At 38.5% G+C, this 25,896-nt stretch overlaps 1 protein-coding gene across 1 annotated transcript; it reads left to right on the top strand.

The window, feature by feature from the left end:
- The first annotated feature begins 11,128 nt into the window (after positions 1–11,128).
- On the top strand, positions 11,129–15,653 carry LOC109914220. The gene is made up of 2 exons (XM_020513805.2): positions 11,129–11,310; positions 14,720–15,653. Exons 1-2 carry the CDS (start codon positions 11,171–11,173, stop codon positions 15,243–15,245), a joined length of 666 nt encoding a protein of 221 aa, XP_020369394.2. The 5' UTR covers positions 11,129–11,170; the 3' UTR covers positions 15,246–15,653.
- The last annotated feature ends 10,243 nt before the right edge of the window (positions 15,654–25,896 follow it).

A 25,896-nucleotide genomic window follows, 5' to 3' on the forward strand; every position in this document is an offset into this window, starting at 1 on the left:
ATGCAGACTATAACCCACTTGAGCTCATTGAGGAATCATTAACTGAAGTTGGTCAGACTGCACAACAATCTGGCAAACAAATTGATGCAGCAGATTTTACTTTGTTGCCAGATAATTGGCTAGTACAAGCTCAAGAGCAGTATTTTAATTCTTCATCTTTAAAACAAGAACTATTAGTGATAATGAGAGAGGTAGTAAGTAAGCAGAAATCCTTCTGTACCATGACTAAGATGTAAAAGTGTTACGTTTACTAGGAATACATCCGCAGAGGGTGAAAAAAAGTGTCCAACCAACTCAACAAGTTGAAGTCAGGACCTTACATACTTCAACACAAGTGATTCAGCAGATTGAGAGTAAAGATATGCTTGTACAAAATGGAGATGAGCTGTGTACAACTCCATGGAGACAAGTCCAAAGTCCACAGGTTCAGGACACTGTCAAAAAGAAGAAATTGTCTGGTGCAGAAATCCAGAATATTGCAAGGAAGTCAGTACTTTTTGATGGAGCAGACATATTCTCTGATAGACATTCATGTGACAAAACGTCCTCCAGATGATGTAATGAGGAACTCCTCTGTAATGGGAATTTGGGAGATTAAGATTCCTCCAGTTAAGGCAATGGAATGACTATTGGGTTTATCAGGAAGAACAAGCTCCACAAAGTATATCCAACAGGCAAAAGAGATGATCAGCATCAAGGTCAATCTCCAAACTAGTGATCTATTCATTTTCTATATCTAAAAATGCATTCTGGAAGAATTATGAAACCTCCAGACCATTTGAAGTCAAATACTTGGGGGAGGGGGCTGTGAAAAATGTAAAAGTAGTTATATGCCTGAAAGCATGAATTTTAAATACAGGGGTATAAGACTTGGTGGGAGCAGATGTTGTACAGGATAATGGTTCTGAAAGGGTTAATGTTAGACACAGCATTAGGTTCCACTCAATCCCATAAAATCATATTGTCTTGGGTGGTAAAGGAGGAATCTATCTTGAGATCCAATGGGATCAGAAATGTTATCCCTGATTCCAGGTAGACATAGTAATTATGTGAAACTAACAAATAAATCTAGTACCAATTGTTATCATGCAACAAATTACATCTTGTTGAGATAAATGTCTCCTCTTGTAAAGGCTCACAAGTGGTTTCTGTTCTAGCATAGTTAACCAAACATGCCCTGAGACCCAATATAGAAAGGGGGATCAGGTACTGTTTAACCCATTAAAGTTATTTTTGAAAAAGAGTAGAAAAAAGGATTGGTGGCAACATTCTACCCCAACCATTAGCTTCCACTAGTTAGTTCTACAGTACTTCAGCAGAAATTACATGGGATTTGGAAACTGAAGGGAGCTCTGAAGAAGCTGCATTAGTAATGAATATAAAAGTTAAATATGGTACTAAAAAAAATACAAAACACCATTTCAAATTAAACTATGTTAAACCTTAAATATTATGTGCAGTTTTGGTCTCCTTATGTGAGTAAGGACGTTCTTGCTATAAAGGGTGTACATCAAAGTGCTGTCTAGTTCCTCTTGAAACAAATTACAGACAAATCCGACCAGAATGTTATGAATTAATTTGTCCAGGTGTCCCGCAATACCGAAGCGGTCAAATTAAAACGAACACAAGCCAGTACCAAAGCAAAACAGTTCCACTTTATTAGGAACAAAAGTACATAATCTTTAATACCAAATATACTATCCCTAATCCTATTTGGCCCCTAAGGTTACAAATCTTCCCAGGTCTCTTGTAAATTTACACAGTCGCGCTCTCTATCGGGGTCTGCGAAGCTTCTTTCTCTCTCTCTCATATCTCCCTTCTTTCTCTCTCTCCTTCGCTCTCTCTCATACCTCCCTTCTTTCTCTCTCTCTCTCTCTCTCTGTCCCTCAGGGTGGTCAGCCTCTTACCTCTGGCCAATCAGGGAGATATGCTTAATAGTCTTAAACAGGAATCAATCATTTAGATGGCATGCTACTGCCAGTTTCTTTGTGTAGCAGGACCCAGTGCCTTTCTGTCCAGCTGTCCTTTGTTTAATGGATAAGTTGTTGGGGGTGTCTGTGTAGAATAAAACAGTTAGAGACAAAACGCTGTTGTGTTTGCACTGTGCCTGGTGTGTGGATTTTGTGATTTCAGAGTTTCACTTGGCCAATGTTCCCAGCATTCCTTGCTGTTAGGCCAAGCTAGCAAGCTATCTGTATTTTAGCAGCCAGGAGCCTGCTACAAAATGTTTACCAAATTGATTTCTGGGATGGCAAGACTGATGTATGAGAAGAAATTGAGTCAGTTAGGATTGTATTCACTGGAGTTTAGAAAAATGGGGGATTTCTCATAGAAACCTATAAAATTCTAATAGAACTAGACAGGTTAGATGCAGAAAGGATGTTCTCAGTGGTAGGACAGTCCAGAACCAGGGGTCATAGTTTAAGGATAAGGGATAAACATTTTAGAACTGAGATGAGGAGAAATTTCTTCACCCAGACTGGTGAGCCTGTAGAATTCACTATCACAGAAAATGGTTGAGGCTAAAACATGACGTGTTTTCTAGAAGGAGACAGTTATAGCTCTTGCAGGTTAAGGGCTCAAGGGATTTTTGGGGGGAGAGCAGGCTTAGGGTATTCAACTCAAAGATCAGCCATGATCCTATTGAATGGCAAAGCAAGCACAAGGAGTAGAATGGAGTACTCTTGCTCCTATCTTCTATGTTTCTATGTTTTCTACGTTTCTATGCTAACAAGTCAAGGGGAGATTACAAAGGTAAAAAGTAAGTTTCTGAAAAACAGGTAGCACATTATCTCATCAGGAGTGACTAATACCTGGAATAATCTGAATGGGATAGTTGATAATAAACTAAAAACTGTACCAAGAAACCATATTCTTTTAGAACCAGGCATTTCTGAAGAAGGGTCTAGGCCCGAAACGTCAGCTTTCCTGCTCCTCTGATGCTGCTTGGCCTGCTGTGTTCATCCAGCTCTACACCATGTTATCTCTTCTTTTAGCATTACATCTGTGGCTTTATGTTCCAATGCTCAAGCACTATAATTAACTATTCACCTTTGTATATTGCTTTAATAAGTAAAATGCTAAATTTATTCCTACCCTTTGGAGCCTATTAACATTGACTTTATCTATTTCTATTCGAGGCACAGCATAACTACTACATACGCTCATGTAAAGGTCAAGCTTCTGAGACTAAACTTTTAGCCATAAAGTGGGGGTCAACTATCACACAAGTAAAATTTTTAAGGGATTGAAATCCCTCTCTCCCATTGTCTCATTACCTGTTTACAGCAGTGTATCAGTGTATTACAGAGCTGGCAAATCAGAGACTGTTCCAGATATCACCACTTCCAAAACTGATGCAAAAGGAACCTAGATGAATTTTATAATTTCACTTGTATTTATCAAATAATAACTTCCAATGAGACAGACATCATGCACTAAGTTCAAATTTATTAAATTAATCACAAATACACAAATAAATACAATTTCACTGAATATCACTGATTTGTAAACTAATTTTAACAACAAAATCATCAACAGGGTGTGATCTGAAGACCTCTCAGATGATGAGACATTTTTCTTTACATAAATCTTCTGGTCAGAAACTCAAAATTCTTCATCAGCCATATTTCAAGCCACCTTCATGCATCCATCCTTTTGGGAATTGCTGTTTTGGGATGGTTTTTCTTCCGAAAATAACCATTGGCTTAAGCTTTAAGCTTAAGCTCCCATTGGGCATCCATTACTGCAAAACTATGAATCTATTCTTTTATTTGCCAATTGTCTTCGTCAATACTGACCTGAATTTTTGACAGCCTCCCTGTCATCTTGAAATGACAGCAGTGACTCAAATTGAGAAGCTCAGCATACAAACATGGCTGGAGAATGGGGATGGGCTCTAATTTGCACTTACATGTTTCATACGCTGCACAAGTTAAAATGCAACTGCCTCAGACTGACCTGATTTTCTCTAGTAGAATGTCCAACACACAACTCAGGCATTTTAATCCACATAAGAAAAGGTCTAACACTGATGTTTCACTTGCTTAAAAGCACTAATTTTATCGCTGGCCAATGAAAGTTTCTGTCATCTAGCCCTTTAAAGTATCAACCTTGGAAATTGAAAACACTTGAAACCCCCTTTTTCTTGTGTAAATAAACTTTATAAATTGACAGAGCAGATCAGAGAGTTAGAGCTCTCACTCAAGCAATGTTTCCCTGGGACTCAGATGCTACAGGTCTGGGTTCTGGGCCAAGCCTCATTATAATTCTGTCATGTGACTTTCCATTATCCAGTTAACTGCTAAGAAGAGTCAAAGAAATTAGTCAGGCAAGATCATTCCTTGTAAAGATATTTTGGCTTTATTTACAATATCAATGATGTGCAATTAATCGTCATAATTATTCCTGATACTAATGCATTTATTTTTCTGGGAGAGGCAAATGAGTTTGTAGTTAGATTAGATTTGTCCCTCATCTTTAAAAATAGTCTTTTTTCATATTAAATCTGAATGACTATTTGTTAAATTATAACAGTGTTTATTTTTCAACATTTTTTCTCAATTAAATACTGCAAGTTTTTGCTTAAACTTTCACAGTTACATATAAACTTATGCCTGGAAAGTCTAGACCATGAAGGTCTCATTTGCCATGTGATGATAAAGTGAATAGCCACATCAAGGCCTTCTGAAAGGATCCAAATGACAGCAACTGATTTAATTTGGCACTGTAATGCTTCATGGATTGCTAAGTTAAAAAATATTGTGATTTCAGTTGCATGACTCAATTTTGTTATTGCATTCACTGCTCACTATTCTTTTAAGGCAACATAAACATTTCATTATACCATGCTCTGCCATGTGCTTATATGGATACATTCTATGTTCAAACATGTTAAGGCTGCAGAATGTTCTGTTGTAGTTAGATTTGCTAAAAAGGACAACAATTGGAATACTGAACCAGGCAATAATTGGAAAGAAAATATTGATACATTGTTGAAAATAAATTCACAATTCAAATGGTTTTAAAAATATTTAACTGGGACTGCTTGGAAATTCTCTCCTAGTTCTAATTACACCAGGTACAACAGAAACTGTGCAGAATGGTACTGCCAGCATAGAACATTGCAGTTCCTCTGTAAAAGAAAAAAGGAGGAACAAATACGGGGTGGATACAGACACATAAAAAGGCCCAGTCCTAGAACTCCTGAAAATTATCTGGAAAGTTCTGAAGCTGGTGCAACAGGGTTTCAGGAATTTCTTTGGCCTTCTACGGCACTGTCAGAAGATCTATGCATTGCTTAGGTCCTGACAGTTTTTTTTTTCAATGCATCATTTGCAAGAAAGTAGTCAGTTAAAGAAAATGTCATTATGGCAATGTATCAATCATACCACTTCATATAAAACTCACCAGTTGAATTAAATATTCAAGGCCAATTTTTCTTTAGAAAGTAAAATGAGACAGATTTGAAACCAAAACCAAGAAAGTACATGGGAGGAGTCATGCTATGTTGCACACTGCGATCAGCTTTCAACTCTTTTTGATCAAACTTTTGGTAATCTGTCCTACTACGTCCTCCACCAACAAAAATAGAAATTGCTGGAAAAACTCAGCAGGTCTGACAGCATCTGTGAAGAGAAATCAGAGTTCACGTTTTGGGTCTGGTGACCTTTCCTGAGAATTCCTGCGGCCCAGTAATTTTATTGGTTTTATTCTTGTTGAATGCCTTGGGAGATTTTGCTGTGTTAGATGTGCTGCAAAAATGCACATTTTTTATCTGAATTTATCTGGACTTTCGAAGCTCAACATTTCCCCAATGAAGTAGTCTCATTTTTTTAACAATTAAAGTTGAACCTGAAAAGCAAGGGTTTTATTGTAAATGAAAACTGACTTTCAAATATCCTTAAATATTTGGAAACATCTAAATCTGAGCAAAAGCTGTTGTGTGAATCATGTGTTCGATTCCTCTTTGTGTACAATGTCAATTTACTAGCACTGGAGAAAACAATGGTTTAGTACATCCATTTGGAAAAGTGGGTTTCCAGGAACGTTTTTCAGGGCATATTGGCTACAATTGATTGTGTTCAATGGTAGAGCACTGACATCTATATAATTATAAATTCATTCGTTGATTATACATAGTTTAAGGTGTGGTGCTTTGTTTGTACCATCTTCAAATCTCAGGGATATTATAGTATTTTATCATACTAAGATTAGTTTACATTTTAATTAATGTGGATAAAGCGTGTTGACATAATTAACAGCAAAATCAATAATTTTGTTTCTGTTTAGAAGCAACAAGAGTATCAGAAAAATGCTCAACAAATCTTTGTAAAAATGTACACAATTGCATTAGATCACTATCATGGTATTACATTGGTGAAGTGTTGTGATGATTTTTCTCACCTTGCTTTCCTTTTCCAAATAACTGTGCTGTAATTAGAAAGATGTCCTTTAAAGACTGCTTGGACAGGTCATCATTACAGTAAAACATTCCTGATATCTTTGAATTTCTCAAATTGAATGAAAATTACCTAATTTGTTGAGGCAATGAGTCTCAATCAGAATAAGCAAGAAAGTTCATGTTCAAATTTCAATCTGTGCTGAATTAACTGACCTTGGTAGCCTCATGGGAATTAGGGTCATTTTCAGCGAGGTAGGGAGGGTCAAATACTGTTTGCTATCCAGTGAACTTTCCAGTGAGTCCATTTGAGTGTATCAAATTGGATGAAGAAAGAATCAGGCTCTGCAAGGCCCATGTTACATAAGTTAATGGTCAACTATTGACCCCCACATGCAAATAATAAATAATACAGCAAGATACTAATCGGTGACTGGTACATGTCAAATTGTCTCTTTGGAAGATGTCATAATTTTGGGAGAGGACAGCATAAGCACAAAGAAAAACAACAACATTTTAACAGAACTGCTGATTCTAGAAAACAGTATTCAATGGTGGCAAGTTAAATATTACAATTAGTAGTAATTTTCTTTTATTTATTTCTCGGACATGGGCATCGCTGGCTGGCCAGCATTTCTTGCCTGTCCCTAGTTATCATTGAGAAGGTGGTAATGAGCTGCCTCCTTTAACAGTTGCAGTCCACCTGCTGAGGGTTGAACCACAATGCCATTTGGGAAGGAATTGTTTTCAGAGTGTCTGCAATTAAAGAGGTTGAAAATCTCAGTAGCCAGCAAGATCTGTCCATTTTTAATCGTTTGTCAGAATTTTCATTCATAAACATCCAAAAATTGATTATTTGATTGAAAGAGATATTCCAAAAATGGACTTCATAGAATTTAAAACACAAGCAAAATATATTCAATGATTCAGTGGTTAATCGTCAACATAATTCCAACTACTTCATTTTCCCTCTCTACCTCATGTTGACATTCAGCTGGGTTAAAGTTTATCAGGTGCTAGACATTCACTGGTACTTTATGCCCAAACACCAATTTATTATTCATTTGTGAGCCTTGACAGTGCCAGTTAATTCATCAGCTGGATGATATAATTCTTGTCTCCATTTGTAACAAAGGCGGTGGAATGTATTTTCATTACCTGCATTTTTGGGAAAAGTGGAAAATATGTGACAAGTATAATTCATCAATCAACTGACCAATTGAAGGACGCTTCCTTCTGTGACACTCAGTGACTGAAAAAAATAGGATTTGCTGAATAATGAGTTTTAAAAATAGATTTGATTGTCTTGCACAAAAATTACTCTTGATGTATGTTAATGAGATGTTCAGAATTTCAATATAAATTGCAGATTAATTATTGTGTGTTTCACATGAAGGTGATTTTATCTATCATGTTATTATCCAGTTTCAAAAATACAGAAAGGAAACAGTAAGTTCCTGTTTCCTTTAAAGACATGAAAAATAAATTGCAAGTTTGAGAATGTATTGCATTTAAGGATAAATGTAACATCGAATTTGCAGTTTACCAGATCAATGTTTAATCATATTGCTGCATCAAATAATTTTTTTACAACTTGAATCCTTTTCTCCTAAAGGAACTTGTCAAGACAAATAATATAATATGAAGTAGATTTTTAGTGAACATTTTAAGGAGCATCTTAGTGCATAGAGAAGCAGAGAAAGTTAGAGAAGAAATGTCAGAGCTTAGGGCTAAGACAGCTGTGAGCACAGCTACAAAGAGTGGAGTGATTAAAATCAGGGATGCCCAAATGGGCAGAATCGAGGAATGCAGAGATCTTGAATATGTTTGGAGAAGGCTTTTGAGTTGGAGAGCTGCAAGGCCATTAAGGAATTTGAAAACAAGGATAAGAATTTTAAAATCAGTAAGCTGCTTGACTGGAAGCTAAAGTAAGTCAATGAGCACATGGATGAAGAGTACATAAATTTAAAACAATTAAGATGGGTACAAGTGTTATGGAGGAGCACAGTTTATGTAAGTTGGAAGATGGGAGGCTGGTTAAGGTGCATTACAATATTTAAGTTTGGAGGTAACAACGGTTCGGATGAGGATGTCAGCAGCACACAATCTGAGGGTTATGAATGGGAAAAACAGACTAGCTTGACAGTAAGCTTGATATATGGTCAGACACAATATCTTGAATTTTAAGGATGCTAACTCATCTTAAAGAAAGTCATGTGTCTCGGTGGTAGTGTTCCTATCTCTGAACCAAAAGTTCTGAGTTCAAGTCCCACTTCAGGACTTGATGATCACAGAAGGTGCATTTACATCATACCCAAATAGATTGATTATTAATCTGTAAACCCTTGCAATATGCCTCTGGTAGTTGGCAGAGTCACCAGCTCAACCATGCTTGATGCAGCATGGCACCCGTCAAGCTACAGCCTCTGGTGATAGGCTAGTGAAGTGGTGTACTTGGAATCACACAGAATTATTATGCAGGAGGAGCTCATTTGGACCATTAAGTCTGCACCATTCTCCTGCTTCCTCCTATAACCCTTCATACTGTTTCTTTCAAAATAAAAATCTAATTTCCTTTGCACGAATCAAATGAACCTGCCTCTGTCAGACTCTCAATCAGTGCATTCAGACCTGTATCACTTTCTGTGTGAGAAAGATTATCCTCTGTCAGTTTTGCTTCTTTGCCAATGACTTTAAACTTGTGTTCTCTCATTCTCAGTCCTCCATGAGTGGGAACACTTTCTACCTATCTACTCCATTCAGGCCCATCATAATTTTGAATAGCTATTAAATCTATTCTTAGACTTCTCTTCTCCAAGGAAGACAGTCCTAACTTTTCCAATCCACTTTCATAACTGAAGTTCCTCCTCCCCGGAACCGTTCTCACAAACTTCTTCTGTACCCTCTTCAATACCTTCAAATTCAAATTCACGGTGTCCAGAACAATGCTACAGCTAAGGCCAAACTAGTATCTTGTACATTTTCAACAACATGCTTTTATATTCTATGCCTGTGTTAATAACAACTGGAATATTGCATGGATCTCCAACCTCGAGAGTGCATATCAATGTGGGAATTTCAGGATGCTTCAAGAATGCATCGTGCAGGAAGTGTCATCAGTTGCAGCAGCTCTAGGTTTCAAAAGTTGAGCAGCAATTGGTGCATCCCTGAAGCTACATTTGTATTACATTTATAGATGTGATCACCCCATAGCTTAATAGTGCACAGGCAGCGTGGTAACAGGTGACCACCTGGCAGTCAAAAAGAAGTACACAGCTGGTGCATGAGTTCCCTAAATGTATCCCATTGTTCAACCAGTATTCAGTTTTGAATACTGCTGAGAGTGATGGTTCATTTGGGCAGAGCAGACAGAGCCAAGTCCACGGCAAAATGGATGGCTCAGCTGCTCAGGGCGAAGAGAGGTGGGACACTGGAAGAAAAATAATAGTAGGTGATTCAATAGGAGGGTAGATAGACATTTCTGCAATCACAGGCATGAATCAAGGATGGTGTTGCGTTTCTGGTGCCAAGGTCAAGGATGCCAAAGAACAGCTGAGCATTGTGAGGAAAGACTGAACAGTCAGCAGTCCCGGTTCACATGAATACTGACGTCATTGGTAAAAATAGGGAACAATCCAGAATAGGAACATTAAATCAAAGGAAAGTCAACATCAGTGGGCTTAGAATGGATCTGAACAGAACAAATTGGAGCCAAGGTTTGGCAGAAAAAATGACAGCTTAACAATGTGCTACCTTCAAAAAGGACCTATGTACATTGGGCATAAGTAGTTGAAAGTGGCAGGGCTGGTTGAGAGACCAGATAATAAAGCATCTAGTAACTTAGGTTTTATTAATAGAGGTATAGTTACAAGGGCAAGGGGGTTATGTTGAACTTCTGTGAGACACAAATTCAGCCTCAGTTGGAGTACTGGGGCCAGTTCTGGGTGCCACACTAATGGTTCCAGCAATGAGCAACTTCAATTATGAAGACAGATGTTTTCATTGGAGAAGGCTGAGAGAAAGTGTGATAGAGATATTCAACTCCATGATGGATCTGGACTAAATAGTGGGGAGAGACTGCTCCCACTGGTGTAAAAGAATGAGAGGACACAGATTTAAAGTAATAACAAAAGAAGCAAAAGTGATGTGAGTTAGTGTTAAGGTCTGAAATGTATGAGTGTGTGTGGTGGATGCAGGTGAGTTAAAGCATTCAAGATGGAATTAGGTTGCTATCTGAAAAGGAAGATGATACAAAGTTAAGGGAACAATGACGCTAAGTGATTATTCATTTGGAGAGCTAGTGAGACACAATGGATCAAACGACGGCCTCTGTGCTAATAACAACGCAGTGATATCAGTTGTCTTGGGTTGCTGGCCTAGTTAATATGACCCCAACTCTAATTTAGCCAGTAATTTATGCTATAAATATTTATTAGTCAACACAAGTAAAGATGGATATGTAACTACTAGAGGGACGGGCTAATGCTATTTCTTTCTACACTCATGCAGTTACGAACACGGCTCTGCTAGAAGCTAAGATAGGGTACGGGAATGAATGAATGAATGAATGAGCCCGATCCACACGGCCGCGGATTCCAGCCTGCGCTCCGGTGCTGCGGGAGCCCGATCGATCCTCCAGGCGGCAGGGGGCGCACGGCCGCACGGCCGCGCATTCCAGCCTGCGCTCCGGTGCTGCGGGAGCCCGATCGATCCTCCAGGCGGCAGGGGGCGCACGGCTGCGGATTCTTGACAGCAAGAGCCCCCTGAGTAATGGAGGCCGAGTGCAGGCGGTTTCATGGATATCAATTCGAGATTGACGAGGTGTTCCAGCGAGGTCTGGCCCAGTTCGGAGAGGCAGTGCGGTGTTCTGAGGAGCGGCTTCTCGAGGCCAAGATCTACTATTACAGCAGGTAGACATGGTGCCGTTTGGTTTCAGTGTGTTTTAATCCAGCTGCATCATCTCAAGAGCCAAGCTCCAGATACTTGCCATTCTCGTTAATCAGAAACTTGATTCTTAACACTCCGACCCCCTTCCTTTTTGTTTTATCTTATTATATTCTCATCTGTGTTTTACTCGCTATTATTTTAAGTGGGTGGGTTAGCTCAGTTGGTTGGAAGAACGATGCCAGTTCCCACACCAGCTGAAGCTGCCATGAAGGTCCCACCTTCTCAACATTGCCTGAGGCGTGGTCACCCTCAGGTTAAAGCACCTACCAGTCCTCTCCCTCTCTTATTGGACTATGGCAATTATTTTACTATTGTACATAGACAAATCAAACAAAATTGGAGCAGACAAGCTCCAAAAAGCACCACAATCAAAATCAAATGACAAAGAGACTGCTATATTTAAATGGAAATACAATTTGTCGGGTGTTAACGTACCCCAGCCCCACTGATTGCAGAACGCCTGAAACATTATAGTGGACAACATGTGCTCCCTCTGCAAGGACACCCAAGCATGAACATAATCATGGAAGACAGGCAGGCAGTGCAACAACCTCTTCAGAGTGTGTTACCTGGAGCTGTTAAGTGATCCTCATTCCATGATAAGCCTTTCTTCATTCTTCTGTTCTGATATTTTTGTGGAAACAGAATGCTGATCTTTCCTCCTGAATGGCAGCAGTTTCTGTGCACATGCTGACTTCCAAAAAAAAAGAAAACTACAATTATTTGTTTGCAGTACAGGCACACAGCTTCCACTTTGGTGTTTCTACCAGTTTAATGTGAACAGCTTTAGCAGCATTCTGAATGCACACAGGAGGAATTTTGCATTGTAAAATAGTTTTCACTCAGTATCCTACATCTGCAAAGTTGTTGTCCATTTGCTTAACCCAAATGTATCCCACTGCAGACTTTTCCTGCCATCCTCACACACTTGCCTTCCCACCTCTTTTGTGTTATCCACAATCTTGGCAATAATACATTCACTTCCGTCATCCATGCCATTAATTAATATGGTACATAATTGTGACCCAGCACTGATCCCTGTGGCACTCCACTAGTTTTAGGTTGCCATGCTGATAATGCCCCCATTATCCCAATTCTCTGTCTTCTATTAGTTAGCCAGTTCTCTATCCATGCTTATATACTACATCCTATACTATATGCTTATTAAGTAGCTTAATGGGTGGCACTTCATCCTGCTTGTTGCCTACTCAAAGAATTATAATAAATTTGTCAGGCATGATTCCACCTGCTGACTCTGCTTAATTGTATTATAAATTTCTAAATATTCTGCCAGTATATATAGAACACAGAATAGTACAGCACAGTACAGGCCCTTCGGCCCACGATGTTGTGCCAAACTTTTACCCTAATCCTAAGGTCTATCTAACCTCCACCCCTACCTTATACTATCATCCATATGCCTATCTAGTAGCCACTTAAATGCCCCAAATGAGGCCGACTCCATTGTATATCCTCTGTAATAGTGTCTAATATTTTCCCAATAACAGGAATTAAGCAATCTGGCCTATTACTATGATTTTTGTCTCTTTCCTTTTCAAATAAAGGTGTTACGTTGACAGGTTTCCAATCCTCTGGAACATTTCCAGTATAAATTATCTGGACCTGATGGGATGCATCGTAGGATTTTAAAGGAAGTAGATTCAGAGAAGCCCTGGCAGTAATATAAATTTTATCTCCTCTGACCCAAGACCATTTCTTGCTTTGGTATTTATTCCATCCTGTTTTTCAAAAATGCTACCCCTCCACCCTTCCTGCCTGTCTTTTGGAAAAGTCACATGCCCCTAATTATATATAGTTCCCAGCTTTGATCTTCTTGCAATCACATGTTTGTAATGGCTATAAGATGTTACCAATTATCTTATATTTATACCGTTAATTCATTTATTTTGTTCAGAATCAAAAATCACTGCTTTCTACCTACTCCTTTGTAGTGCTAATATGACAGCATCCAGATGGTTTACATGTGCAATAATAGATAACTTCTGTTCATAAAAAGTTACGTAATGTCTAGAGTTAGCAGTTTTGCCATTTAGTAAGAAAGTGACCTTGATTCATGATATTTCGAAGGAAGAAGCATCTGAATAACATAATAAAATGTTGTTACGTATACACCAACAGTGTCAATCTGAGTTATATATTAATAATTCGTGTCTGTTGTATAATATGATTGTTTCTGTATTGTAGCTGATGTGTCTGGTGGTTCTTATAACCAATTAAAAATTAATCTCAAACCATTATGGTGGTTATCTATAGTATTACGTCAGTATTTTTGTCTGCCTATGATGTTTACCTACAATTTTCAAAAGAGAGATATAGCTTTGGAAAGCATGTAAAAGCTCTACATGTTGATTGACACTAACTGTCATGGAATCATATAGCATATAAAGAGGTCATTCAGCTCATTGGGTCCATATTCTACATCAAATAAGGGACAATATCTCCTCTACAGTACTCAAAATCAAGGAATCGTATTATGCAAATTAAATGCTTTATTACCTTTTAAACAGTGGACCTCAGCAAGGACTTTGACAAAGTCCCACATGGAAGGCTGGTCCAAAAGGTAACAGCCCATGGGATCCAAGGCAAGTTGACAAACTGGATCCAAGATTAGCTTATAAATAGGAGGCAAAACATGATGGTTGAGGGTTTTTTTGTAATTGGAAGCTCAGGCAGCAGTGTACCACAGGGATTGGTGCCAGGGACCCTTGCTATTTGTTACGTACATTAACGACTTGGATGTGAATTTGGAAGTTTAATTAGTAAGTTTGCAGATGATACAAAGTTTGGGAGTGTTTAGACAGTGAGGAGGATGGTCTCAGGCTAGAGTCTAACATTGATCAGCTGGTGAATTGGGCAAGCCAATAGCAGATGGAATTTAATCCTGCTAAATGCAAGGTGATGCACTTTAGGCGGTCCAATAAGGAAAAGACATGCACAGTAGTAGATTCCTAAGGAATGTTATGGAACATAGTGACCTTGGTTTACAAGTCCACGCATCCCTGAAGGTGTCAGCACGGATAGACAGGGCCAAAGGGCCAATTTCTATGCTGTATGACTCTGACTCTAATGGACATAATAATGTGGCACAATGCAAAGTGGTGACACAATCAGTCTTGACATGTCAAATCAGAGGGGTGGGTGGTGCATATATCAGTGTCATCTAAATGACAAATATATTTCCTTGAAACATGCTTAAGAACACATTGCTGTACATAAATGCAGCATTTTTTTCAAGTTTACCTTGTTGTTTCCCTTTCTTTTGAGATATTGTGACAGTTAGCTTTTGCTTGGGTTAATGTTAGGCAGTGGCATTTGTGTGGATATATCAAATAAAACTCCCACTTTTTCTAGGTTTATTGGACCCATTGATCTGGAAAGCTACAAAGGATGGCTTTCTTCACAAATTATCGATGCCAAGAATGACTTAGCGGTAGAGGAAGATATGACAAAGGCTTTTGAGAGGCTGCTCAGACCGACTCCAAGTGATCAAGGACAAAATGACAAATCAGCAACAATAGAGACCACAAACTCACTACCCATAGATCAACAAGCAGAGAAAACTGAGGATGCAAGAATGCACCTTCAGATTAGTGAAGAGATAGGAGGTAATGATCACAACGCTTCCTATGAACTAACAGAGGATAGCCAAGTAAAAGAATCCCATGAAAATAAAACAGTTGGTGACATTACAAATCTTTCTGCTATTACCACGGAAGTTAGTGGAGGAAGCTGCACCCTTTCTTTCGCTCAAGTACTGCATCTTGTGCAAAGTGGACAAGAAATTCCTGGCATTCAAAAACGGAACATTACATCAATTAATAGTGCACCTACTGTTTCACAAATGGCAAGGAAGCTCAAACCTTGGGAAAGGGTGTAATATTGTCGTTACGGTATTAATTAAAATCAGGAAATGGTACTAATTTATAATAATGTTCATTGTAATTAAACTACAAGCGTAACTGGCTTCAACTGATTTTGAGACAGAATCGTGGTTCTCCAGCTGGAATTTGAATCTTGCTGTAGCTGGTAACCAGATTTTCTGAGTTCTTCCAGATGCAAGACTTGGGATACAAAGGGTTTCTTTGTAAGAGGAATGTTCAGTCATTCACCTATAGAGGTAATTTTCTTCATAATCATAAGATGTGCTGCCAGTCCAGAATATTCTCCATTCCTGCTTGAAGAATAATCACAGCAATAAGGGAATTTATTGCAACCTGGGAGATGAGGGTCATAGATTAAAGATCTACATAATGTATGATTAAAGATTCACGGTTACAAAGTTGAATGCTGGTAGTGCATTTTTTTCCTAATTTTTTGTAATTAAGTAATGCATGTTAGTTGAGTGCTGGTTTCATATAAGAGCAGGACTAGCCAATTCAGCCCATCAAGCCTGCTATGCCATTTAATATGATCGTGGCTGATCAAACACTTCAGTGCCTTTTACCCACACCATCTGTATAATCCTTTATGCCATTGATAATCAAAAATGTATCAACATCTACTTTAAATATACTCAAAGACTAAGCTTCCACAGCCCTCTGGGATGGTGAATTCCAAAGATGGATCACCCTCTGAGTAAAAATATTTCTCATCTTGGTCCTAAGTGGCATCCCACTTATTTTTAAGTTGTGCTCCCTGGTTCTAGACTCCCAACCAGGGGAAACATCTTAACGGCAGATACCTTGTCTATTCCTTTAAGTATTTTGTAGGTTTCAATGGGATCAATTCTCATTCTTCAAAACTCTAATGAATACAGCCTCAGTTTGCTTGTGTTCACAGAACAGTCCCACCATCCTGGGAACAAGTCTGGTGAATCTTCTTTGCACTCCCTCAATGACAATAAAATCTTTCCTGAAAAAATGAGATCAACACACAGTATTCAGGTGTGGTCTAACCAAGCTGCCATATAATTGAAGCAAGGCATCACCACTCATACTTAAATTATCTTGCAATACAAGCTAACGTTCCTTTAGCTGTACCTGCACATTAGCCTTCAGTAACTTATTAACAAGGACACCAAGTCCCTTTGCAAATTTATACTTTCCAACCTTACTCAATTTAAGAAATATTCTGTGCATCTGTTCTCTTACTAAAATGGATAACCTCATGTTTTTCCATATTATGTTCTAATTACCACATTCTTACCCAATCACTAATTCTATCTAAATCCTCCTGAAGAAGTTTTACATCTTCCTCAAATACACATCCCTGATTAGCTTCATATCCTGTGCGAAATTGGAAATATTACATTTAGTTCTCGCGTCCAAACCATTGTGAACAGCTGGAGACCAAGTACTGATCATTGCAGTACCTCTCTTTCACATTGGCAGACTGAGACTAATGACCCATTTATTCCTTCTCTCTATTATGTCTGTTAGTTAATCCTTAATCTCTTCCAGCCCTTTACCTAATATACCATGTGCCTTAGTTTGGCTAACCAACCTCCTGCAGGGGCCTTGGCAGTGGAAGGATGTTACTAAAAGGTTTCTGAAAGTCGAAGCATACAACATCCCTTTTAACAATTATGGTACCATCCTCAAAAAATTCCAGCCAGTTTTTAAATTATGATTTTCCATTTGCAAATGCATGCTATGTCCAGTCAGATCATTTTTATCCAAGTGACATTTGTCACTTCCTTTATGATAAGAGTCTAGCATTTTCTTCACTACTAGTATAAGGCTGACAGATCTGTAATTTCTTGTTCTTTCTTGTGCTCTTTTCTTAAACAGTTGGGTAACATTTGGAAGCTTTTAATCTGCAGGAATCATTCCAGAGTCAATGGAATTGAGAAAATGTTTACCAATTCATGGATTGTCTCGATAGCACCTTTTTCAACACTCTGGGATGGAGGCAGTCAGATCCCAGGAATTTATCAACTTTCAAAGCCCCATTATTTTCTCCAGTACAATCTTCTTACTTATATCCTTCAATTACTCATTTCTCCTAGTCACTTGATTCTCTAATTCCAGGAGACTTTTGTGACTTCCTCAGTGAAACCAGACACAAAGTAATCATTTAGCTTCTCCTCCATTACTTTATTCACTATTATAAATTCTCCTAATTCTGCTTTCAATTAATCCACATTTGACTTAACCAGATGTTTCCTTTATGTACCTGTAGAAGCTTTTAAACTTCATAGTTTTATGCTAGATTGCATTTGTATTCTCTTGTTCCTTATCAGTTTCTTGCTTTGCTCTTTGCAATGTTATAAAAACTTCCCAATTCTCAGATTTATTATTTCTTCTGGCCACTTCAAAGCCATTTCTTCTAGTTGAACACAATTCTTAACTTCCTTTACAATTAGAACATAGAACAGTACAGCACAGCACAAGCCCTTCGGCCCACGATGTTGTGCCAACCTACTATCCTACTAAGATCAATCTACCATACTCTACATTTTACTATCCTCCATGTGCCTATCCAAGAGTCGCTTAAAAGTGTCTAAAGTATCTGACTCCACTACCACTGTCGGCAACGCATTCCACAAGCCCACCAGTTAACTGACCTTTTTTGAGTTTTAGCACCTTGATGGAATATGTTTTAAATAATGCATTGTTTGTTTAATATAGTTAACCATATCTATGTTTCACAGGCATTATAGAGTTAGTTGTCTACCCCATGTACAAAGGGAGCAAAAAAAGAGATAGCTTTCTTCTTCAAACCTTCATATGAACATAGAATAAATTGCCAAATGTTTTTCATTTGAATGATTGTTAAAAACACTCTTTTACAAGAGCATTTAATACATGTTTATTCTCCTATGACAGTTAACTGGAATTTTCATTCCAATATCAGAGCTTTTCTTGCTGATGCTTGCACTCGGAATAATCTTGAGTACCAATATGTTAGCAGTGTAGATGGTGTATAGATGTCAGCCATGTACAACTTTATTTTCAAGAAGAATAAATATCAGTTCTGATAGAAAACAGCTTCCACCATCAGTTCTTTTATAAACTGTGGAGGTTAGGTGTGTCCTTACCTCTGAATCAGAAGTTGCAGGTTCACGTTTCACTGCAGACACTTGAGCACAAAAATGAAGGTTGACATTCCAGTCCAGTACTGAGGAAGTGCTGCAATGTTGGAAGCATTGTCTTTCAAATAGGGTGTTAATTTAAGGCCCATTCTGATTTCTGAGCTAGCAAGAAAGACCCCATAACATTATTTTTAAGAGCAGGGCAGTTTTTTTCTAGTATTGTGGTTAATATATATCTGATTACAAACAGATTTGAGGTTGTAGACTTGCTCACTGAGCCAGTGTGTTTGATTGCAGACGTTTCGTCACTCTGCTGGGTAATATCGTCAGTGCACCTCCGGTGAAGCATTGGTGATCTGTTCCGCTTGTTATTTATATGCCTCGGTTTGCTGGGGTGGTTGGCATCACTTCCGGTTCTGTTTTTCAGTGGTTTGTATATCGGGTCCAGTTCCATGTGCTCGTTGATGGAGTTCCGGTTGGAATGCCAGGCCTCCAGGAATTCCCTGGTATGTCTCTGTTTGGCTCGTACTATTATGGATGTGTTGACCCAGTTAAATTCGTGTCCTTCTTTGTCCGTGTGTATTAAGACCAGTCTCACCAAGAGACATGATCAATTCTCAATGTTTTTGTTCCTGATTTACAGCATCTGCAGTTCTTTCAGTTTTTATTCAGAAAAGGAACACCAATTTAGACAGGTTGAGGAGAGAGTGGTGATTGGTTGGGCCTTTGTCAATCTTAGTTCTCACACCAGACGGACAGACTCTGATTGGTCATGGCATTGCCATGGGAATACAACTGCGATTGCGTGTGTGCATGTCTACTTTCCCAAAGGAGAAAAAAAGAGAAATGTATGGACAAATTCCTTTTGCTTACTTAATACAGGGGTCCTTGTCTTATGGGCGTTCATAATTATAAACACAATCTCGTACAGGGTTGTATTTTTAAAGACCCAAGCAAACACCATCTTTATTCTGTTCTGCGTTATGTTCTGACTTGCATACAAATTGATATACAAACTGCTTGCAGTGCCAAAGCTGTAGAAGCACGTTTACGGAGGTAATAAATTTTCAGGAGACAGCAGAGTTCAAGGCACATGGCAATTTATTCATGCATCTACCAGTACAATGCAGGGAGTGGTCAAAGACTACTCTGAATCTGGCCTCGACATGAGGGTCCAATTACCCCCTTAATCTTCAGCTTGGATCAGAAGAAAAGTCAATGACACTATAATTTTAAATACAAGTACATTGTCTTTTATATGTTTTTCTTGTAACATTAACATGGTGGCACATACTCCCTCCCCCTGTATACTATTAGTTAATTAATGTTGGATTGTTCAGCTGTGATTGGGTTTCCAGTACATCACTCTATTAGTAATTGCTTGTTGCTGTGATCTGAATGGGCACTTTTGGTATGTGGGAAACCAAACTGTTCATGGTCACTTGTGACCTTTTATCTCTTCAACTGTGTCTGCTATTTTGTACAGGTCTGTAACAGAGTCTTCTTTGAGATTTCTCACCATTCCAACTCCCTTAGCCACTGTCCTTGATAAGAGATACGGAAGAAAAAATTGCTGGAAAAGATTAGCAGGTCTGGCAGCATCTGTGAAGAAAAAATCAGAGTTAACGTTTCGGGTCTGAGTTCCTCAGAACTCAGTTTTTTTCTTATCTTTAGGATAGCAAAGAATGTTGTACATCCAATCTTATTTAAACATACAGTATTGTTTTAAGCGCTAAGAGCACAAACCTTTCCCACACACTTTAATTCCTGTTAAACATACTGCGATGTTTTTGTGTTGTGGCTTTCGTCGGCCATTTTTGCTGTGCTGTCATGGGCAGCCTTACACAACTGGACTCAGGAACTGAACCTGTCCGCAACCTGGGACTATCTGTGTATATAGTTTCTAGTATGGCAAATGCATTACACTGCGAGCCTGACTGATGAGTTTAAACCAGCTTCTGGTGTCATTTTTTAGAATCTGGCTTTTTCAATCAATATTGTCCAACAGCAGAATCATATGTTGAATTTAATGTTGAATCATATCTAATCGTGTTCTGAGGCCCATAAGCATGACCTCTATGAGCATAATTGATATGCTGCTTGATGTGAACAGTCAACATACGTTGTTTGATACAGTCTTCATGGCTTGACAGCAGCATCCTGTTTAGAAGCCATTCGTGTGTTTACTGCAAAGTAGTAGCATAGATGGCTAGCTTCATCTGTTTAAACACTTACCTCTCCCAAATACACTGAAGGAATCCTTCACTTCCACAAAATCCATATAACAGTGCTTCCCAAACCTGTACCCAACATAACTCCATTCTGAGGCTTCAAAATTGCAGCAATCCCTTTGTGAGAGGAGATGGCTGGGTAGGAAGATCTGAGAGTGTGAGGAAATGGAGCTACGTGGCAGCCATTGCTATCTTTAAGTTCACATCTCAGAACTTCAGTTTATAAGCTGTACCATGGAATATCTACGTACTGAGACCAATACGTACACTTTCGACATTGCTGGCTTAATCACCAATATACCACCCAAGGAGACCACTGAAATTTGCACTATATCATGGCAATCTAGATGTGTCAACAGTATCTGAGTTTTCATCAGACTTGTGAACTTAGCAAATCATGTAGTTGATTTCACTTTCAGCATTAAGCTAACCCAAATAGATGATATTGCCATGGGATCCTGTCCAGGCCTAGCTCTTGCTAACATCTTCAATGGAATGACCACTAACCTCGTACCCCTTGTGTACTTCCAAGTGCATGGATGAGATGTTTGAGATATTTGAATCTTCAGCTGCAAAGAATTCCTTTATACAGCTTTAAAAAACTACATCCTGCACTCACTGTCAGTAGAAATGGAGCATTCAAATGAGCTCCTTCTCCTCAATGTGTTTGTTGAGAAATCTGCCACTGGTTCTCAAGTAATATCTATTGAAATCCTATGTTGACTAGGCATTATATGCCTTAAGATCCCTATGATTTCACAAGTTACAAGATCAATCTTATTGGCAACCTTGTCATCTGCTCACCATGTAATTTTGATTCCAAGTACCCAGTCTACCTCAAAATTACCCTGGAAGGGGAGGCTGTCTCAAAAATTTGAATAGGTGAAGCCAGCTGTCTCACACTGCTAGTTTGCACTAAATGAGTTCTTCTACACTAACAGAATGCTGCCATCAAGCCAAAAAGATGTCTTGCTTGCAACATGAATCTGCTATGAGTACCAGTGCCAGAATGTTGCCAGATATGCAAGGCCATACATCTCAGAAACTGGAAGACCATATCAGACATGTTTTGGTGATCATTTGCAGTGAGTCGTGTGCCAATGGTGCTCACACAGCCCGTGCTTGTAAGCCTTAGAATGCCGTGCCCAATATTAGATGCAATTCTGCGATCAATGTTTACTGAGAAATCTTGATGGTGCTAAGAATTACATTGGAAATCAGCTAAAGATAATCAGTCAAGCTCACAAATTTGACACATTTTCACATGTTGGAACTATGTACACAGTACTCTGTCTTACGTAGACAACAAGAATTTGTATATATTTCACCTTTTCCTATGAAAAAATGGTCAGAGACACTGCCAATCTCTGGCAATATCCCAACGTATCAGTTGTACTGCATGGTCTCAGAACTCCGGTTACTTGTGTCCTTGTCCTGATATGTGCGATACCAAAAACCTCAGCTTAGTGTCTCCTTTTAGCAATATACAAAACAATATAGCTGTACTTAGTGCAGAATTTTAAACATACATCCTGCAGTGTTTTGTGTGGAGGGGAATCCAAATGAAGCATAGTAGTTGGAAGAAAAGGTTCCCCATGCAGTTTAACAGACATCACAAGAAATAAATGGTTAGCAATGGAGCTGATAAACTGCTTCTGTACAGGTGTGATGTATTTAATACAAACGGTAATAATTCAAGAGTTGCTTCATATCCCATAATTTCTCCCTGCAAAAATATACACAATTACTTTGAACACAGCTGGGAATTTTCCTCCCCTACAGGTGAAACAGCTGCAGAATTGCTGTGTTGCATTTTATCATTTGAACATCTGGTTCCTTAGTTTGGAATCCAATGCTGTAATTGACCTCAAGGTGTATCTGGTCATTGCGGCTTCTCTGGCTGGTCTGTCCAAACAGTGCATCTTTCTTACTGATATGCAACTACATCGGAGACCTTATCAGAGAACAGGCCAGAACACCCATCCACATTAATCACATGACATTACAAAACTAGACTGGCTCTGTTGTTCTTAGCAACAATGTTGTATGCAGGATTTATGCCCTTCTTGCAACATGCAACTGTGGATTGGATTTTCAAAACTATTAGAGGAACCAGCTGAATGTATATATAGCCTGATAGGAGACTGAAGCTCTCCAGCTTGGAACTGGAAGTCACCCTATTGATGTGTCATTGAAAGCAGCATCACCGTTCAAGTGAAAGTGGATGGAATAAGACCTGTAGAGGGTCGATTGGATTTTTTCCTCATCTAAATGGTCTGCATAAGATAAACTTGGAAAACCACTGCTTTAATGTTGTAGTCCTCAACTAATGAATTATACACAATTGTACACACAAATAATTGTATTTGTTTATTTCCTGAAAACATAATTAGTTACTAGAACTGTGTTAACGTCAAACTGCAGTTTTGCTAAATATATGATTGAGTGCATCAATAATAAAGCAACGTATCAAGTGACATCTTGATGTCAAGACACAGCATTTGCAAACATTAATACCTTCATTTTTATTTTATAAAAAGTATGGCTTTGTACAACTCGAGTTGATCCACATAAACAAAGGTTGCTCATATGATTTAAAATTATAATCTGGTAAATAAACAATCCCAATAGTAGCAGAAGCAATGCTGTGAATAACACTTCACAAATTAAAAGGATAATCCCACTTGTTTATTTCTCTGCCAAAAAGTAAATTTTCCCTAATTTTATTGTCTTTAGAAAAGGTCACATGCCCATAATTGTTAACAGTCCAATCAGAAAGGAACAATTCTAATTTAAAGTGGTATGGGCCAGGGAAAGCAAACAAAACAAAGAATACTGTCAGATATTTTAGACAATCCACATGGGAACTGTTCATCAATCAACTCATTTTCATTTGTTTGAATAACTGAATAATCATTGCACATTAGTTTAAACAAATGATTTAACGTATGTTTAAAACAGCCTTGGAATGATTGTTAAATTGACACTGAAGCAAAGAAAAATGCTTGTATAAAAATACAGAAAGCACAATGAAAACAAAAATGTCCAAAGTGATGTTTTTTTTAAAAACGTACTGAAACTTAATAAACTCTTTGCTAATGGACAGCTTATTCATATTAATTCTGTTATAAGATATGCATTTTAAAAAAAAAACTAACAAGACAATTACCCACAACTCAATCATCACCATAATCTTTATAATGCTTCTTCTGATCCTTTACCATTAGGCTTCCCATAGATCTGGAATGCCCTTCCCAGGCATGCACATATACTTAAATTATGTGTTACACACAACAATTTGAATTGAGAAACACACTGTTTTAAGCTGTTCTACATCGGTTGTTGAAGAGTTCTTCTATAACTGCCCCATCTGCAAGAGTTGATGTATCTCCAAGCTCTCTCTCATTTCGGGCAATCTGCCTCAGAATGCGTCTCATAATTTTACCTTTAAAGGGAGGAAGTCAAAATCTCAATACAAAATATTTAAACATATTTAATTTTGGATAAATGTATTTACACGATATACTGTACCAGAACGAGTTTTGGGCAACCCAGGAGCATTTTGTACATAGTCAGGAGCAGCAATGGGTCCTATTTTTACTCGAACTGCAATATTCAAAAGTAAAATTGTTAATGGGAATTGATTTTTCAAAACCTGCAAGCATAGTTAAAGATAGAAAATTCCCTTGATTCATTGAATAAGTTCAGACAATATAGTGTGATCTTATACAGAGCAAGATTATAGTAAGAATTTGTGAAAAGTAGTCGAGGTAATATTTCGGGTCCGGTGACCCTTCCTCAGAACTGATGGTAGCTAGGAAAATGTTGGTTTCTTTGCACAAGATAGGGTTGGGGGAGGGGGTAAGGAGTAAACGATAGGTGGGGATACAGCCCGCACTTCTATCCCCACCTATCATTAAATACTTACCCATCCCCTACCCTATCATCTGTATCTATACCAAATTTTCCTAGCTACAGTCAGTACAGTGTGGAGTTGGAAGAACACAGCAGGTCAGGCAGCATCAGAGGAGCAGGAAAGTCAACGTTTCGGGTCGGGTCCATTCTACCATCAGTTCTGAGGAACGGTCACCGGACCCAAAACATTAGCTCTGATTTCTCCTGATTTCTGTTCACAGATACTGCCAGCCGGCTGAGCTTTTCCAGCAACTTCTGCTTTGTTTCTGATTTACAGCATCCACAGTTCTTTCCGTTTTTATTATAGTGTGAATGTAGCCTGCAGACAGAAAACCAGCAATTGAGCAAGACATTTTGCTCAGTGATTTGGTAATGCCTAATTTTTGAAAAAGAATCTCCAGAATGGAGATAAACTTACACAAATTCATTAGATTCATTGAAATCATGAAGGTAATCCTAGTTATAGGAGGCAGGCTTCATAATGCCAGCCAGAAGAAAACACAAGGAAGAGTTCTAAAACCTTGGTCTTAACACCCCAACCTGACATTTATTCTATTTACACTTCGAGGCAGTATTATGTCATGTGGTTCTCAGTTCAAAATAATAACACTTGTACGTTGAAATGCTGGAGCTTCATCAAACACATTTCTCAAATCACACCATATATTATGGACTTTGAGGTCAAAATCCTGAAATTCCCTCCTGAAGAAGAGTGTGGGTCTACCTACAACACATGGACTGCAGTTGTTCAAGAAGGCAGCTCACCACCACCTTCTCAAGTGCAACTAGGGACACGCAGGAAATGCTGGCCAGCCAGCAATGCCCACATCCCACGAGTGAATAATATATAAAAAAAATTTAAAAGGGTCATACTTTGCTAGTTTGATACCCAGACTGTAGCACAATAAATAGTTATGTGGCACTCTGGATACTTAATAGATGCGTGAACATATAATTTTAAATCATATTGGAATAATTATAAACAGGTTTAGTTAATGAAGCCAGTTAAGGACAGGTGACCATATAATGGGTTGAGGTATTTCATCAGAAAAAAGAGATCCTGTTATTCCTGCTGCTATAGAACAGTCCAGGATATTCTGCAATGTTAGATCACAGGATACACTAGGAACTTGTTCATTTCATAACAATAAATCTGCATCTTCTGTCACAGACCAATTTCTAAGCAATACTCCCTGAACCTGAGTTTGAAGTATGAACAGAGAAGCTGACAGGACTGAAGTGGCAAGACACTGGTATGTCTTTGGCATTGGCGAGGATGTACAAGTACATCTCCTGCCAGCTTCTTGGACTGGGACTAGTGTGTGCAGAAGGATCTAGATTTCTAATCTTTTCTAAAAGATCTGTTATACGTATTCAATGCAAATGTCCCACTCTTTTCCACAGGACAA

This window comes from Rhincodon typus, chromosome 19 (assembly GCF_021869965.1).
Source record: "Rhincodon typus isolate 14 chromosome 19, sRhiTyp1.1, whole genome shotgun sequence".
NCBI lineage: Eukaryota > Metazoa > Chordata > Chondrichthyes > Orectolobiformes > Rhincodontidae > Rhincodon > Rhincodon typus.

What these genes read in the sequence shown, in the direction of transcription:
- LOC109914220 (XM_020513805.2), top strand. Translation starts at nt 11,171, where the DNA reads ATGGAGGCCGAGTGCAGGCGGTTTCATGGATATCAATTCGAGATTGAC. An exon ending in AAGATCTACTATTACAGCAG is followed by an intron (nt 11,311 to 14,719) that starts GTAGACATGGTG and finishes CACTTTTTCTAG; the next exon opens with GTTTATTGGACCCATTGATC.